Consider the following 19,428-nt stretch of genomic DNA (forward strand, 5'->3'; position numbering starts at 1 on the left):
CTGGCCGCTTTTGTATCTATATCAGTCATTGATCGTATGAGTATCGTAATTAACTGTTACGTTTATTCTATGTTGATTAGCACTTTTGCTTATTCTTATTTCAGGCGTAAACAATGGATACATTTCACCAAGCAACTGGGTTGCGGGCTTGTTCCCATTACCGTTAAGTCTAAGAAATAACTTTTACAGCTTCAGTAGCTTGTTATTAGTATTTAAGATGTTAAAGTTAAGAACAGTGGCAACCTATTGCAGGATATCTCGAATGATCTTGATGTATTACGCAATTAGGGCAAGGGACAACATATGGACTTGTATGAAAGACTAAAAATTTTAATTCATGGCGCAGTACATGATAAAGGGTTGATAAATGTCAAGTTAAAAAGTAGCAATGTAAATTTTTTCAAAAATTTGTCCAGTATCGAATGCTTGTTTTATTACCAACATTATCGATCAATCAAAAATATTAAAGAGTCATGTATTTAAAATACGTCATGATATAAATATGCTTATATAAAACCAGTGTGTTTTCGTTCTTCGTACTTTTTTTGCAACTAAAATAAGTTTATCTTAGCAACCAAGTCTCTTTGGTATTTAAGAATGTGGTAATGGAAGTGTTAAGTGATGGTGTTGTAGCTATTAATGTGCGCCAGACATATAAATTTGCATCAGTAAATTAAGTAAAGACATCAGTGCAATGATTTAAACATACAACTCACTTAATGTATAAACAGAAACAAATAAATACAGGATCTACACAACGTCCAGGAACACTTGTTATTTACTGCACGAGAACCAAACAATGTACAGATATCATACATATCTCCTTTTGAAGAGAAACCCTGAAAGTTTTAGTGTAATTTGGTGGACGTTCCAGTGTGAGTGAAATGAATGCGGAGCATTCATAAGGAGTCCAAAGAAATCGGTGCGTCGTGTATCCCTTTCACTCGAAATGGCTACAATGACAGTGTGGAAAGTTCTGCGGCAGAAGCTGTCTGTGAAATCATTCAAATTAGAGTACCTGAACACGGAGCTGCCTCATCGATGGATCGGCTGTGCTACAGAAGGGGACAGCTGTTTCATGAAATGGTCTCCCCGATCACCAGATCTCACTCCGTGTGACTTTTTCCTGTGGAGACGTATTAAAGATGTATTGCCTCTACCAAGTGATGTAGCAGAACTCCGGGAGAAAATACGGGAAGTGACTGCCACAGTCGATGATGCCATGCTGGGACGGGTATGGCAAGAAGTCGATTACCATATCAATGTCTGCCACGACACTCATGGTTCACATATTGAATGGCTATAAAAAATAAAAAAATAAAAAAAAACATCCGGTGCAATAGACAAAATAGTGTCTTCCGGTTTGTTCGTTTAGTCATGGATGGTGTAACATGAGGAAAGGACTGAGAGTGTATAGCCAGAGCTCGCCGTTTATGATGTGGACAGCCAGAACAAGAGGAGGATCTGGGAAGTCTTCTAGCTACAAAGTGAGTGACAAATTTGTCAGGGAGTAAGACAGGACCATACTGGCTTCAAATATAGCCCACCATGTTTGTTGTACCTAGAATGTGGGAGGCAATGTTCCTACTGGGCTGGAACCAGGTATTGATATACCATTACTCCAAAGTGGAGGTGTTGGAAGTGGTTCGTGTCTTCCAGTGGTCTAACGACTGTTGTCTCCCTCACGGCGCTACAGTCTGGAACCGGGCGACCACTACCGTCGCACGTTCGAATCCTGCCTTGGGCATGGATGTGTGTGATGTCCTTAGGTTAGTTAGGTTTAAGTAATTCTAAGTTCTAGGGGACTGATGACCCCAGCTGTTAAGTCCGATAGTGCTCAGAGCCATTTGAACCATCTTCTTCAGGGAAAAAAACATGTTTATTGTCAATGTCATGACATGGTTGTGTATTGGTCCACGTTGTATGATGGCGCTAAGCCAGTTGTGTTCCACTGACTCATCTACCAACTTCTGTCTCTGAGGCCAGTTTCCACATCACCCGTGGTGCAAGAGAGCATCAGCCAGTCACATCAGTGTCCACCACACATACTTTCTACCTCACTTAGTATGCATTTTATGGCACTGCCATTGACTGAATGTGATGGAAAAGGTGGGAAACTTTACATATGAATTTGGATCCTGTATGAATCGCAGCCTTTAATGAAATGCTGTCCTCAGTTAAACTGCCTCTGCATCGTACGCAGTCATTGGTCGAAGTGGTACTCGCTACATGTACAAGCATGGAAGTGGATCGGAACCTTAATTTGCATCAGCTCACCCTAACTGAGCGTTTATGGAAATTTGGAGTGCCTGTCCAACTGATTTTTGTTGCCAATTGAAAGCAGCCTGCGAAATTTACTTTCAGAGCATAAAGTTGTTTGATGATGTGTGTTTTGGCGGCTTCCAGTTGGTTTTCTATGATGAATGGAAAGAGCACAGCTTTCTGAATGATCAAATGGAGTCTCATCAGAGATTTGCATGTGCTAATTTCTTCTACTGCCTAAGCACTGTTGTGTGTCTGATACCAAAGTTGTCACTGGTTATGTTTGATTCTCATACTTGCCACATGAATGCACAGATCTATTGCATCTACAAGAGAATAGCACAATCACTACGTTACATTGTGCACAATTGTACACTGACTGAAAAAAAGAAGCACCCACATGGACAGGAGAACACGAAATGAAACTTCACGGTTGAGGGGCTACAGGACATCGTTGCAACGATTGCAGAATCGAGTCAAAGTTACGGAAAACCCATTTATCAGTATGGCATTGCACACTCTCTGGATTGGATGCATACACTGAATCCGTTGGAAGGGTCTCATAAAGCCATTGTATCCTTTGCTGAGCCGTGCTTGACATCAACTGTTGTAAGTTGTGCTTGATATCCTGCATACTGGCACTGGGAGTGAATTGATGTCCGACCAGGTGCTACACATGTTCTACTGGACACAGATGTGGGGATCTTGTTAGTCACGGGAATATCCAACATTACGTAGGCATTTCATAGAGCCACTTGCCGCGTGTGAACGAGCACTGTCCTGATGAAAAGTGGCACAACGATATTGTAGTATGTGACATAATACATGAAGAAGCAGGATGTCTGTGATGAACTATTGTACCATCAGAGTTCCCTCACTCATTACGAGCTGTGATCAGAAGATATACCCGATGGCTCCCCTCATCATGACGTGGGGAGTAGCACCACTTTGTTGCTCCAAAAAATGGAAGAATGGAACCTCTCCTCAGGTCGCCGTCATACTCGCTGAGTCGTGCAGAAGCAGGACTCATCACTGAAGACGATATGAGGCCATTCATCAGCAGTCCGTGCTTCCTCGTCAGGTCACCATTACAGTCACAACCATTTGTGTTGTAATATTAGTGGCAGCCTAAGTGTCGGACAGCACTTCTCTTGTCTGGTTGCTTGCCTCCTGCGAATGGTTTATGATGACACAGAATGTTGCAGGGAGCCCAGACTTGTTCTTGGATACATGGCACAGATGTGTACTATGTTCTTGGTTCACAATATGGCGATCCTCCCTTATGGTGGTCAGACATGGTCGACTACAACCTTGATAACCAGTATGCCAGCCGTCACAATCTGATGCACTCGACTATTGGCCCACTGTCACGTTCGAATGCCTGATATATCTGGATACTGTACGATTCGATCTACTGGCCAAATGGAGACCCATGATAATGCCCCGTTTCAATCTCTCTCCAGGTGCTTAAAACGTTGTGTCACACCAATACGCGGCATCTACATGTTCTTAATAGTGATCACTCAACATCTGACGCTGTCCACGCCATCCTTATGTACCCTACAATTCCTGGTAACAACATTAAATTCGAGCAACACTAACGCACTCTGGTGGCGGTTCTACCGTTCTACCTCTCACAGAGAATTGCAACTCTAATCATTCACATACCCATCTATGGTATACGTCTACGAAGTTACGTTGATGGACAAACATGTCTCTGGGTTCTTCATATATTTCGTTAAGAAGTAAACAAGTGTACATGTTATGCAGGAGTGAGAGACTTGAGGATGGCTGACAGAAGTATCACGCGACCTTTGACGGCAGTCAAACGTTCAAGTGATGCATACTTCACTCTTCCATCTTAGCCAGTGCCAATGACCACTAGCGATTCAGATCATACCTTATGCTGCATCCGTCGACAGCTCTTAAGGGTTGTTGTCTTTGGGAATTACCTCTAAATTTTGTCGATGACATTCGACAACAACCCTATTCTCTCTTAGGTCCCAGGAAATGTGTCCCTCTGGAATTTAGTGTCTTATGCTCTCTATAGGGGTACAGATTTGTGAACTCGTGTGTTAGCGCAGTTTTTGATACTTCGTGAACTGAAAGCTACAGCTGTTTCCATTTGTGCATCCCAAGTGGATGTGAAACCTTTATACACAGGTTTTTGCCAATTTCATGAAACGTGCAGCATGGTAGCTGTGGGCTATCATCTACTAATAAAGGATTAGCAGTTTTTTCCTACACCGTTAGTTTCAAACGGTCTTGATTCGGCTGTTGGTGACACTGAAAAGCCAATAAAACGTTTGGTGTCTGGCAGCCAGCGTATTTGTAAGAAGACATCGTCTGGTGTTGGCACGAACGGAACTCGGAGTTTTCCACTCGCCCTGATCGTACTCTGTCATTATGGCTCCTCTTGAGAACCTTCAGACCTGTTCTAAACTACCTTTTAGTGCCATCTAGCGACAATAGATGGTAGGGGATTTTAACGACTCGGGATCGAACAAGAAAAGGTCTGGAGAGACACAGTATCTAGACCATGTAATACTCTGTCTTGATCGCTTTTTTACTGTATAAACCTCACAGTTTTACGCGTTTCGCTTTGATGTCCTGTTCATATGATCCCTAGATGACTTAAAGCCGTGTTGAGTAAAAGTTACTAAGTTTATAAAATAAAATAACGATTAGAGTATTACGTTACGTGAAATGTATTCGCATCTGCGAATATGGACAACTAACAGCTGTATAATGGAATGACTACAATGAAAATTTGTGCCGGACCGGGACTCGAAGCCGGATTTCCCGCCAATCGTGAGCCGTAGCCTTACCATCAAGACATGCGAGCACGACCTACGACTAGCCCAAACTGCCACTTATTGTCAACCATCTGTCTACAACCTGCACTCCAGGCATGCGAGTTCCAAATAAAGTATCTCCCCCGTACGGGAATATACATAATGACATCTGGTTGATCAAATATGGAAGTTTGGGTCTGGCCATAAAACGTGCTCGGGTAGCCTAATCTTAAGACGACAGCTCGTAATAAGCTGGAAATCCGCGTTCGTGTCCCGGTTCGGCACAAATTTTCACTGTCTTCATTCCGTTATACGATTGATGGTTGTCTACATTCGTAAATGCTAATGCATTTCGTGGATCTCGTAACGTCTGTAGTCGCCGCAGTGCCTGTTTCTTCGGACATGCACGCCTGTCGGAAGGAACTTTGCATCGCACTTCTGAACAACACAGTATCGTAAGCATTGCATTGCCTCTTACCCAGCTCTTGCTAATAAATTTAAAATCAAACTGATTCAAATTAATGCGTAGTGTGTAGTGTTGCAACGAATCTAACACACATATATGTCAACGAGAAAACCGGTAAGATTTGGAATTGGGTGACAAAAATACTCTGTATCATCATGAGAACCATCATAAATATGATAAACATCGAACAAATTTTTCGATCAGGTTGAAAATTTTTCCCTGACGCAAATCACAATGCCTATATCCGGCGTGTCGGTCATTTGAATTTGTCGGTTATTTGAAATCGTCGGTTATTTGACATTTTTCTCGCTAAACGCAAGGACTCTGATGCACAGGAACTCGCCGACTGTTTTTGCATTATAATACTTGTGTCTCGAATTTCCTCGAGGAGCCAGATATAGATCGTCTGTCCATAATAATCTAGAGACAGTTTCGCAACTGAAAATGATGAAGAAGAATCTCCATTGAAGCCAGTAATGCAATCAACTGGTAGAAAAAGAGAGTTTTGAAAACTATGCAAAATTAGAAAGAAAATTACTTAAAAATGCAGACTGCTTTGGGACCACATAATTGTGGAAGTGTAATAAATACCAAGTATTGTTTTGTGTAACTTTGACTGGTTTGTAAGTAAAAGCGAAGAAAAAAATATGTGTTTTGCATTCTTCATTTAGTGTCGTTATGTATAAGTGTAGTTAACTTAATTCGCACGAATCACTTTCAACAAAAGAAATTTATTCTACAAAAGAACTGAACAGTGAATCACATGATTAACCTAAATGCTCTTATCACGTTTTAACTTTCGAAAAATTGCACGTGAAATTCGTATTTTGGAAGTAATATATATACTGTGTCTCAAAAAGCACCTTGAGTGAACCACGGTTGGTCTTCCTCATTATCTCATGTGGCATTTACTTCGTGTCCTGACAAATTCCGTCGGTTTCAAAACGTAAATAAACACGAGGAAGGAAGAGCTTGTTGTTTATTTAATTATTTTGTATTATGAGTAATCAGCTTCATTTTGCTTTTTAGTACCCGTTGTAACCATGTCCTCTGTGGCGCATGAATGTTTGGGATGCTTTGCATTGCGTAGTCATCGGTGGTGGTAGGCTATAACGTCTGCTATACAAATGTACCAAAACGGGGTGCACCAAAAGCGAGTGGAACGCTGCTCCAAAGAAGGCGACAGATACAATGGGACGCTAGCTGCCGGTCAGGTAGCAGTGGATTAAGGTGGCCTCATGCATTCAATAATATTGTTAACTAGTCAATATATTTACCGTGTGAGGGTGTGTAATGACCTATTGTGAGTACTAGGAGTATTGACGAACAGTACTGATGGCCCTCAAAATATTTTCAGTATTGTCAAATATACTGAATGTTAGAAGTTAAATATTAGCGATTTCACAATATTCTCGATTCGTATGCTGACAGAGCTTCATGAACCAGCCACAAGGCGTTAGTGTGCGCTGGTTACGTTTTACAATCGCTATTATGCATATGATACATCAAATTCAATTTTTAAGTAGTGTTTTAATGCAAAACAATTATAATAGGCATACGCAAGCGTAGTCAATATACAGATCACTTTAGGATTGTAACGGAGGATGCTTTATGAAGCGCTTTCTGTATTAATTTGAAAATATATCACATATCTGCAATGACTAGTGAGATATCTGCGAACTGAATTTTAATTTCACCGAATTTTTACGAAGCGTAAGAAAATTGTTTTACGTTAATTGCTTGAAGCTGTCCCTGCCTGGCAGGTATAATTGCTTCACAGGTTTCTACAGAATTTTGTTAAATGGGCTTGCTAGTCTTACAAAACTAAACCTCGAGTATTAGAATGATTTGCTCAAAGCCAGAAATCTCGAAGCTACTCCTAACCTCTTGGCGACTGCAACTGCCTCTTTCATTAATGTATTTTCATTCCCTGTTTTATTTCGGATCAATATTAATAATTTGTACGATACAGGTCTCATCCTACACCAACTTATGAAACTTTTCTGGTCCGTGGTTCTGATCTGAGTCAGTAAATTAACGTGTGCCTAGTCACTCCTTTTTCCTTAACCGTTCTCCGACCTATTCGCTCATTTTCGTTGTTTTCTGCTGCTTGCAAGTTACAACTAATATACCTGCAACAACGCATTCTTTAGTTTGTTCAACATATTAACCTTGTAAAGTAGTCACCTGAAAATTTTTGTCAATGTTATTGATAGTGTTAGGTCGGTGATGGCGACGGTTTGACAAACTAGTATTGTCAATAAATACTGAACGTCAGAAGGCCCATTTAAGTTGACAAGAAAAACAGTTATTTGGAAGAAAGCCGGGATTGTCGACTTCCGGGGTGCAGAAAGTCAGTAACCGTTAGCCACGCTTCTGGCATTCGGGCGGCTAAACCGATGGTAAGCAGACGCGGTTGTAATTCACGCTGTGAAGGTCAAGGAGACTGCTCGTTTCTCCTTAAGTGTACCGTCTGGTAGAGATATTTCACTTTCAGCTTTAGGATCTTACTTAATAGAGGAAATAAAAAAATGCGTGAGTGAAATAATTACGGGTGTTTATTTCAAGTTCATTTTCGTGTGAAACCTTGTGTGAGACCATGCTCCCACTCATGGCGAGAAAGGGCATAAAGCGTTTGTAAATTATGATTTATTTCAGGTGGAGATATCAGGCTGTATTGCAATACAAAAGTGTATTTGAAAATATTGTTGCGTGTGGTAATTTTAGGGATGGTTTCGTGTAACTTATAATCAGAGCCAGCAAATAACAGCGACCCAGTGGCTGGAACAGTACTGTCCAATTTTGTATTCTTGTTTCAGTGTGTCTGGCAATGCTCAGTAAGTGATTTCTAAATCAGAGGGGGAGGAGTGATAGTGAGTACTTAAAAGTGAATTTATGTTGAATGTGGGACCCCTGTAGGACTTGATACGCCACTTGGTGTGTGATACAAAGAAACGTTTTCTCTGATGGATATCACGTAAAATTGGGTTTCATACTGGAGTATTCCCTTCAGAATATCAAACTGTGGTAACATAAGGTACTTTTCTTAATACTGTGTGGATGACGGACCGTGCAAAATTAGACTGCCACATGGAAAGCCTTACAGTAGAATCCAATCAGTTAACTTTCCGGGCCAAATAACGTCAATGGCAGCGTTCAGTTAAAACTTCCAGGCTGAGAAGCCTTGGTCGGTGTATAAAATTGCTTCGCAACCTTTCGTCTCCAACTGCGGGAGACATATTCGGAGGTAAAACGTCTACTGCCACTAAGGCCTAAGGGGCTCTCGCATCTACCGGGGGCATAGAGTGCACCACAACAGCGTAATGTGATGGCGACTCTGTGACTACCTAGGGATGGCGTCATCATTCTCGCTTAAAAGCAATCAGTTGTCACTCAGTTGGTGCAAAGTCGACATCTGTATTTTATCTAACTTCAAACCCTCTTTTCTATTAAAATTACTATGGCGTTTATGAATCTCTAGTGCATCTATAGACACGCGTGCGTGACAAAGCGACGTCCTTGCTAAAACGCTCGTCTCACTGAATTTTATTTCGTAGTTCCCATATCGAAAAATATGCTCTGCTCCGGCCCCTATTTCGGGATGTCCTAGACGACAGTTTCTTTTGTACTCGGCTATGTGGCTTTTGACATTTCTTTTATACTACTGATATACACTAGTTCGCAAGTACACGGAATTTTAAATACCCCAAGTGTTTCTAGGGAGTGGCTTGCATCTTTTGCCGTTCTTAAATGTGCATTAATTTTCTTGGTGGACCTGAAGATCTTTTCGACCACATACTTGGCCAAAACTTTCCCAATACGATCCGTAATTTTATTAATCAACCGGAGAAGAAATTTTCCAAATGGCGGCTATTCTTACTCAGTATTTCCTACTTGTTCTCTTTTTTTATGAAGTGCTGGATCAATCGCCTTACTTGTACACTATGTGATCAAAAGTATCCGGACACCTAGCTGAAAATAACTTACAAGTTCGTGGCTCCCTTCATCGGTAACGGTGGAATTCAATATGGTGTTGGCCCGCCCTTAGCTTTGATGACATTTTCCACTATCGCAGGCATACGTACAGTCAGGTGCTGGGAGGTTTCCTGCGGAATGGCAGCCCATTCTTCACTGAGGACAGGTATCGACGTCGATGTCGGTCGGTGAGGCCTGGCACGGAGTCGGCGTTCCAAATCATCCCAAAGGTGTTCTATAAGATTCAGATCAGGACTCTGTGCAGCAGACCAGTCCATTACAGGGATGTTATTGTCGTGTAACCACTCCGCCACAGGCCGTGCACTATGAACAGGTGCTCAATTGTGTTCAAAAATGCAATCGCCATCCACCAATTGCTCATCGACAGTGGGAAGCAAGAAGGTGCTGGCAGATGACATTCACTGGGCATTCGCCATACCCCCCCACCCCCTCCCCATCCCCCAAACGGATCGCCACATTGTGTACTCCACACAACATTTTTCCACTGTTCAATCGTCCAATGTTTACGCTCGTTACAACAAGCGAGCCGTCGTTTGGCATTTACCGGCGTGATGTTTGGCTTATGAGCAGCCGCTCGACCAAGAAATCCAAGTTTTCTCACTTTCCGCCTAACTGCCATAGAACTTGCAGTGGATCGTGATGCAGTTTGGAATTCCTTGTGATGGTCTGGATATATGTCTGCCTGTTACACATTACGACCCTCTTCAACTGTTGGCGGTCTCTGTCAGTCAACAGACGAGGTCGGCCTGTACGCTTTTGTGCTGTACGTGTCCCTTCACGTTTCCACTTCACTATCACATAAGAACAGTGGAGCTTGGGATGTTTAGGAGTGTGGAAACCTCGCGTACTGGCGTATGACACGAGTGACACCCAGTCACCTGACCACGTTCGAAGTCCATGAGTTCCGCGGAGCGCCCCATTGTACTCTCTCACGACGTCTAATGATTCAAAATGGTTCAAATGGCTCTGAGCACTATGGGACTTAACATCTGTGGTCATCAGTCCCCTAGAACTTAGAACTAGTTAAACCTAATTAACCTAAGGACATCACACACATCCATGCCCTAGGCAGGATTCGAAACTGCGACTGTAGCGGTCACGCGGTGCCAGACTGAAGGGCCTAGAACCGCACGGTCACATCGGCCGGCGAAGTCTAATGACGACTGAGGTCGCTGATATGGTGTACCTGGCAGTAGGTGGCAGCACAATGCACGTAACATGAAAAACGTATGGTTTTGTGGGTGTCCGCATACTTTTGATCACATAGTGTATATCCATTTTTCTTGGATGCCGAACATAAGTGATGTAATTCATCCTGCAAATATACCAACTCTGTCCACCAATATTGTAAAGACACCTCTTTTTTGTCCAGAATGATGATTTGATTCCTTGTGGAGATATCGATCAGTGTGTGTGCCCTTTCGTTGTCCCCTATGGCCCAGAATCCCGTCCATTCGTTTAACTACAGATACAGCCAGGAAAGAAAATGGACCATTGCCCTCTGTCTCCATAGTAAACTGTTTCTCTCGATTAATACAGATGAGAGAAACCGAGAAGGCATCTAGCCGTTTTACCTCGAACGATGTCTCCCGCAGTTGGAGACGAAGCATTAGGAAGCAGTTTTTACATTGACTACGGCAATATTAGCAAAGACAGATCGTAAGAATTCGACGTGATCAGGTTATCCACCTCTCGGCATATAACCGCTCCGCTGCTTTCACAGATTTTTGACATTCGTCATAAACGAAAACTTTATCCATTTTTTCAACTGTCGTATAGATTGTGAAAGTCAAGAGCAAGCCATTAAAAAGTATATAGATCCATTCAAAAAATGAAGAACATGTCGTTGCCATAGTTAGGCAGCTATAAGCTGGAAAAATTAGTTACGAACGTCGCAACTCTGTACGTTGTCAGCTACATCTTAGCGAAAACCGCACCTCTTTCTCGTGTACCTGGTTTGGCCGGTTTTAGTTGCCTCATCCTGCTGTGCAGATGGCAGAAGTATCCTCCAGCAGGAGTCGTGCTGTGACCCATCTGTCTTACTGGTAGGCCAGTGTGGGACCTAAGAGCCACGTAGTATGAGAGTGCGTTGACTGCTGCTAAAAGAGCTCTTTCTTTCACGATGACAGATAAGTGTAATGGCGTTGTGGTAAGCGCTACGATTTGGGAGGCTTTAGGTTTAGATTGTGCTCTTGTGATTTTGTTGACTTAACACTTTTTTAACATGTACAAAACGAGACGGACGACGATGGTATTCTCATCCCTCTCTCCATCCCCAGTTATTTTCTCTCAACAATAAAGTTCAAATCCAGACTACTCCCTCCTTGTATCTACAGCTGGAAGGTCCGGAAAGGAACCTTATGAGATATTGTAAAAGGTTACAAATGGATTCACTGCAATCTAATAGTTCCACTATTTCTGTGAAACCACGAAGGATGCAAAATACACTACTGGCCATTAAAATTGCTACACCGTGAAGTAGACGTGCTACAGAAGCGAAATTTAACCGACAGGAAGAAGATGCTGTGATATGCAAATGATTAGCTTTTCAGAGCATTCACACAAGGTTGGCGCCGGTGGCGACACCTACAACGTGCTGACATGACGAAAGTTTCCAACCGATTTCTCATACACAAACAGCAGTTGACCGGCGTTGCCTGGTGAAACGTTGTTGTGATGCCTCGTGTAAGGAGAAGAAATGCGTACCATCACGTTTCCGACTTTGATAAAGGTCGGATTCTAGCTATCGCGATTGCGGTTTATCATATCGCGACACTGCTGCTCGCGTTGGTCGAGATCCAATGACTGTTAGCAGAATATGGAATCGGTGAGTTCAGGAGGGCAATACGGAAAGCCGTGCTGGATCCCAACGGCCTCGTATCACTAGCAGCCGAGATGACAGGCATCTTATCCGCATGGGTGTAACGGATCGTGCAGCCACGTCTCGATCCCTGAGTCAACAGATGGGGACGTTTGCAAGACCACAACCATCTGCACGAACGGTTCGACGACGTTTGCAGCAGCACGGACTATCAGCTCGGAGACCATGGCTGTGGTTACCCTTGACGCTGCATCACAGACAGGAGCGCCTGCGATGGTGTACTCAACGACGAACCTGGGTGCACGAATGGCAAAACGTCATTTCTTCGGATGAATCCAGGTTCTGTTTACAGCATCATGATGGTCGCATCCGTGTTTGGCGACATCGTGGTGAACGCACATTGGAAGCGTGTATTCGTCATCGCCATACGGGCGCATCACTCGGCGTGATGATATGGGGTGCCATTGGTTACACGTCTCGGTCACCTCTTGTTCGCATTGACGGCACTTTGAACAGTGGACGTTACATTTCAGATGTGTTAGGACCCGTGGCTCTACCCTTCATTCGATCCCTGCGAAACCCTACATTTCAGTAGGATAATGCACGACCGTACGTTACAGGTCCTGTACCGACCTTTCTGGATACAGAAAATGTTCGACTGCTGCCCTGCTCACCAATTGAAAACGTCTGGTCAATGGTGGCTGAACAACTGGCTCGTTACAATACTCCAGTCACTACTCTTGATGAACTGTGGTATCGTGTTGAAGCTGCATGGGTAGTTGCACCTTTACACGCCATCCTAGCTCTGTTTCACTCAATGCCCAGGCGTATCGAGGCCGTTATTACGGCCAGACTTGGTTGTTCTGGGTACTGTTTTCTCAGGATCTATGCACCCAAACTGCGTGAAAATGTAATCAAATGTCAGTTCTAGTATAATATATTTGTCCAATGAATACCCGTTTATCATCTGTATTTTTTCTTGGTGTAGCAATTTTAATGGCCAGTAGTGTATATTTAGAGTAGTTTCATTTTAGATGCAGCTGGTACAAGATGGAAGTAGAACACTGGAAACAGACGCGTATATCGCACTCAATCCAAAATAAGCAAAACTACGTGAAACTGAAGTTGCAAAGCTGAGGTACAGAATGGAAACTTCTGTTAAATGTGCGCTGTTGTACAGAAATGAAAAGTCAGTTTTTTTTCTATGGTTCAAATTAATTCAGGTACTTTGTTCATTTTTTCCAAAATGTATGAAATTCGACGAAATATTTGATTAACAGGATAAAAAATAGTAAGCAAATAATTGGAGAACAATATATTTAAAATAGATCCACTTAATAGCTACTCCACATGTTAGGAGATATTCATACAAAATAAACTCAATACAACCGAATTTCAGACTAATTTTTGCCAGGCGAATGAGCTCATTACAAAAATAGGCAGATTTACGCGAGAGGACACTGCATTCCAACCGGTAAGAGGGCGGTGCAATGCGATCGGACGTCACTTCACTTTCAGATTGTGAACCGTAAACATCAACTGACGAAAGTAAATTATTCTTTAGCGAAACATGGCTCCCTATCCTTCTAGAGAAATTGTTGTATGATGTTAATTTTAGGTGAATACCATAACAATTACTCTGCAGCTGAGAAATTGTACGCGGATCGTTTCCCAAACAGACGACATCAAAGCGAAAAAATTATTCGAAATTGCACTCAACGTCCACCTCGTCACCGCGAATACAATGAAAATGACGCCCGTACCCTTACCGTTCTCGCCTGTGTTCAACTGGATCCCGAAATCAGTAGTCGTGCGATTCAGAGACAAAATGGAATACCGAAATCAACTGTTTTGAGGATTTTGAAGGCACATAAATATCATGCATATCATATCACACTGACACAGGCATTAACGCCGAAAGATATGCAAATACGCGTGCATTTCTGTCAATGGGCCTTGGAAATGATAAGAGGTGACAATGATTTTTTTAGATACGTTATGTTCACCGATGAAGCCACATTCAAAAACAATGGCGAATTAAATTCTCATGATTGTCGTTATTGGTCCCCTGTCAATCCACTGTTGACAATCAACACAAATGGTCGTTAATGGTCTGGTGTAGAATTTTAAACGGTTACTTCATAGGACCGTATTTTTTTGACCGAAATGTTACTGGGGAATCTTATTTACAACTTCTCCGCGATGATTTGTTGGAGCTAATGGAAGATGTTGATTTAGAAATTAGTCAACGAATGTGGTTCCAGCAGGATGTAGCAGCTCCCCAGTATGCTAAAAATGTGCGGAGTGTTTTAAATTTATGATACCCTGGTCGGTGGATAGGACGCGGCGGACCAATTGAGTGGCCTCCACGTTCACCAGACGTAACATCTCTTGATTTTTTCTTGTGGGGTTATTTAAAAAATATTGTTTGTGAAAGACAGCCCACAACCAGAAACTATATGGAGCAACGCATTCGAAGAGCGCGTGCAGCCATATCACGGGATGTACTGCTCAAAACTGTGGGCAACTTTCGCAGACGATTGACTTTATGCATTGAAGCAAACGGGGATCATTTTGAACAATTTCTTCGTGGCTAATTTCATTAATTAAGCCCCTCAAATTGTGAAAGGCAAGAGGACTGACACTAATGAAGCATCCCATGCGAACATCATTCTACTACCTCCATGTCGTTGTTCCAGGGTAACGCTAAAAGTAGGATACAGTACATTTTGTTTTAAAGATAGCTTTATTTGGCGTACCTAAAGAATCGGTGCACATTTTTTATCGATTTGATGCGTCTTTCTCGGAAAATTCTAAATAAATAAGAATTCATCCCCAAATTTACTTTTTTCTCGATTTCAACACCATCTGTCAATGGTTTAAAAACATGTTTCAGACAAAACTTGATTAATTTTTTATGGAGAATCCGAATCTGCAATAAAAAATTGGTGTTTCCATTTAAGATTTAAAAGTTGCCCCCGGCCCCACCCAAGGGGGCGGGGGCTAGAGATCACGTGTACTATCATTTGATGTCCCACTTTGAGCTTACGAACTTGTTTTAGCCACTAGTTTTACCCGATGTATAGTTTTCGAGATAATCTCATCTGAAACTTCAGATGGATCACCCTGTATATGAAACTTGAATTCTCACACACACATGCTATCACTACAGTAATGTTCTCAAACACATGTTATCTATGTCTGATACTAATTCAAACATTACTTCATAATTTTTTTTTCATGAAAAGAGAAATGAAAAAAGAGAGATGAAAAAAATATAATAGAGTAATGTTTGAATTGATATCAGACACAGATAATATGTATTTGAGAACATTGTAGTGCTATCAACTAAATCACAATGGCATAAAAAACTTCAAACTCTTTCATCTTGGAACAAAAACAAAATAGAGTAAACAAGTCAATAAGAAAAATCTTGCATCAGAAATAAACAATTTCATACAGCTTTCGTTAAATATGTGAAAACAATGTCCTGTAGTTTTCTTCAAGACATGTAGTACACTTTCAAAGTGAGTTGTGGTGTGACCAGTTTTTTGTGCTTTTAGGTAAATTTTATCAGTTTCAAATGACAATGAAGCTGAATATATATGTCAAAAATCTAAAAGGATTATATGTGTGTAAAATGGGAAATATTTGTTCCAATCAAATATACAAAAATGAAAAATTGGAAATAACATCAATACAGTTAAATACCACTTGTTAATAAAGTATAATATAAATCGAAACTAACAACAAAAAATAAAAACATCTATAGAAAATTTAGAAGTTTATTACAGTACAAATTTGGAAAAGAAATGAACTGAAAATGTTGGCAGCACAAACAGTAACTAGAAAATATGAGGATGCAATAGACTAGAGCAAATGACACACAAATGTTGCAAAGTGTTTCAACAATCTAAGACTCAGAAGTCTCAAATATAAAAACAGATGTTATCATCGTATTTCACGCTGAATTATGTGAGTAAAGGTTTGATAGGATTGTTCTGAAACTATTACAATTGAAATTATAAATGCTACATATATAAATACATTATGAAGCAATTATTTTTGTAAATCATATGCCACATTATATGAATAGCCTATCACTTTGAATCTTAGAGTGATTTACAGTAAAAGATGTTTATGTAATCTGTACTTTATTTCGTAATCTGTGATGATAAGTTCATTGTTTTACCCTTAGTGCATGGAAGGGAAGCAAACATTTTTGCATACATACACATTTCTACAAATAATTTTAAAAATCTAACTATGAAAAACTTTTAATAACTGAGATAGCATCAATTAATTTTTATTATTGAGAACCAATTTTGACAGTTGAAACTGTCATCATCTGATCTTAAATATTTTTTTGGGTATATATCATTTTCTATTATGCATGTAACACTTATGCCAAGTAGCCATTACTGTGGAGAATTTGCATTTGCACCATTACTTCGGCTGAGGAGTATCCATGATGTATATAACATGTCATGTAAATGTAATAATTTGTACAAATGTGCATTTTTGGTCTATATTGTGCACTTGAACAACCAACAAGCATCAGTGGAGTGCTACATGTGACTTGCTCGTTTGCACAAGGTACTTTTCCTCCATATATGGTTTTAATTGTGACAAACCTATGGATAATGTGCTTTATTTTCTCCACCATAGTGACAACAGAATGTGACTAGATGACAAGTGTGATAGATGTATAGTGCAATACAATTTATGACCAAAAATTTTTGGAAGATCAGAAAATGAGAGTTCCAGCAGTCAAAACTGGTCATCAATACTAAAAAATTATTTATGCAATCTCAGCTATGAAAATTTTTTTCTAGTAAATATAGATTGCTCCTTTCAGTTTCTCAATATGAGAAATTCCAATCACACTTTAGTTGAGTACCTATTATACTAAAGGGTGCCTTATGTGTAATGTTTGTTAAAATTATTGAATTGTCAACTGTCTTCAAAACAGTCTTAATCTGAGGTGAATTATGATATGGACAACATATACAGACTAAAAATATTGCAAATATTCTACCTCATAAATGAAAAACTTTGAGATAGTGTTATATCCAAGTTATTTTATTGGCACTCTGTAAGAAATGCAAACTCAAAGTCATAGAGGAATAGAATATTTTTCTGTATAAATATTGGTAAAGACAACTAACTTTATTTTTTCTCGCATTTTAATGAAATTTAATTTAGACTTCACATTTGTATGGGTTTAAAAACAGCAACAGAATAAAAAACACTCAAAAGAATATAAAAAAGAAAAGAAGTACATTATAAATTATATAATCTAGATGTCATTGTGACAATGATTCTATTTGCTTCCATTTCATTTTAGGAACTAGGCTTGCTAAGTCACTTGCTACAGTACAATAATGGCAAAGTTCTTCATAGGAAGACAGGCTTCAGATTGTTAGCGTACTTATTATTATGGCTGTATATAATTTTTTTAAGCCTCAATAAATTTTCCCGTGAAATTGGTCTGCTTTCTTACTTTATGGCATCGTATCGCATTTTATATACTGTTATATTAATAGAAAGACTGAAGGAGGCCTAATAGATGTAGAAAAACTGTGTTGAATGGAATGGACTATACAGACATTTTCTTCTGCACATTATTAAGACATTTCTCGTTTCTTCAATCCTTTTACAAATATTCAAATTTTGTGCGAATTTGCTAATGTTTTTGATATAATTTGCCATGACAGGCAAGTCATCCTTTAGTTGCTGTTGGTGCGATTAAGCGATACAGGTCTTGTCTCGTTATTTGAGTATTAAGATGAAACAGACGAGATGTCTCCAACGAAGTACTCTACTGGCACCTTGTCCAGCAAACGACCCAGAATACTTGTCAGCAAGTCTTCAATAGTTTCTGTGAGCACTGGCTTCAGCGAGTCGAATGCCACCTCCCAGTTGTCATTCAGGTATTTGTTGGTGCTCTCCTCTGAAACAGAAACATATAATAGAGATTCATTTCATAACTGCATGCAGCTGAGATAGGGGATGCAAAGGAGAATTATAGATAACCACTACTGTCCATGTACAGTGCCAAATACTTAATTGCTATACAGTTTTTGTTTATGACCACTGGTATCACAAGACGATCGTTGTAATGTACACGAGTACTATGTTGCAGAGAGCCCACGGTAGACAGACGTTGACAAGTATTTGTTTAGCGGAACAAGAGTAAGCAGAAGCAGAAATGTTGATAAGTCGTGGCGCACGTCCCACGCTACGTCAATTTGAATCATATCTTGGGCGTATTCATGGAGACAATGATTGTTAACGCAATGATTGTTGCTGGTGACAGTGACTAAGTCAGGCAAAGTCGTTGGTGTGTAAACCATGTACCGTTCACCTGCGCGTTACAGAAGTGGGGAACTGTAATTATTCTACAAAACAAATTGTTTACTAGAAGTCTTCTAGAACAGTCGTCTGCGATTTCTTTCTCCACTTGAAGACAATATGTGTTGGGCGGAAGATGGTACGGATGAAAAACGATGTATTCAGCTCTGTATCAATGTTGGAGAAATATTCAACGGCCCGCACTGGAAAAATCCGAAAGGACAGCGTCTACCGTGTTTCGAAACTTCTGTATGGTAATCTGAAATTCTCTGTTAGTGAGTGACTAAGACAACTCCCGTATAAAAGTACATAGTCTTCAGTGTAGGCTGTATATATCAGAAGGGCTAAGACATAGTAGGTTCGTTCATTAATCGGTGCGCTCGTGGAGTATGCTGAAAAAATAACAGTTCCACTTCCTACCACCGGTGAAAATATGGCACTGTAAGGAAAAGGGGAGCGACGATCAAATACATGATTCAAATGGCGGTTCGGCACGTTTATTAGGACATGGTCACAAGTTACGACTTGTGTTCAATATAGTCTCCCGACTCAGCAAACATGCTGCATCCGTCGACATCATGGTCGACAGCCACTCGCAGCATATCCGTTGTAATGGGAGGGATACGTCCGTCGGGAGCGATATGCTTCAGAACAGGAAGAGTCCTAATAAATCCCTGATAGACCTGATCTTTCACATTCCCCTCATCCAGAAGTTACGTGGACTTAAGTCAGAG

At 40.7% G+C, this 19,428-nt stretch overlaps 1 protein-coding gene across 1 annotated transcript in view; it reads right to left on the reverse strand.

Moving 5' to 3' along the window:
• Nucleotides 1–16,111: 16,111 nt before the first annotated feature.
• Nucleotides 16,112–19,428, reverse strand: part of LOC126457276 (circadian clock-controlled protein daywake-like) — an 80,490-nt gene continuing 77,173 nt past the window's right edge. The window contains exon 6 of the mRNA XM_050093439.1: nt 16,112–18,293. Within this exon, the coding sequence (XP_049949396.1) occupies nt 18,124–18,293 (170 nt within the window). The 3' untranslated portion in view covers nt 16,112–18,123. The remainder of the gene's footprint in view (nt 18,294–19,428) is intronic.

Source organism: Schistocerca serialis, chromosome 2, assembly GCF_023864345.2.
Source record: "Schistocerca serialis cubense isolate TAMUIC-IGC-003099 chromosome 2, iqSchSeri2.2, whole genome shotgun sequence".
NCBI lineage: Eukaryota > Metazoa > Arthropoda > Insecta > Orthoptera > Acrididae > Schistocerca > Schistocerca serialis.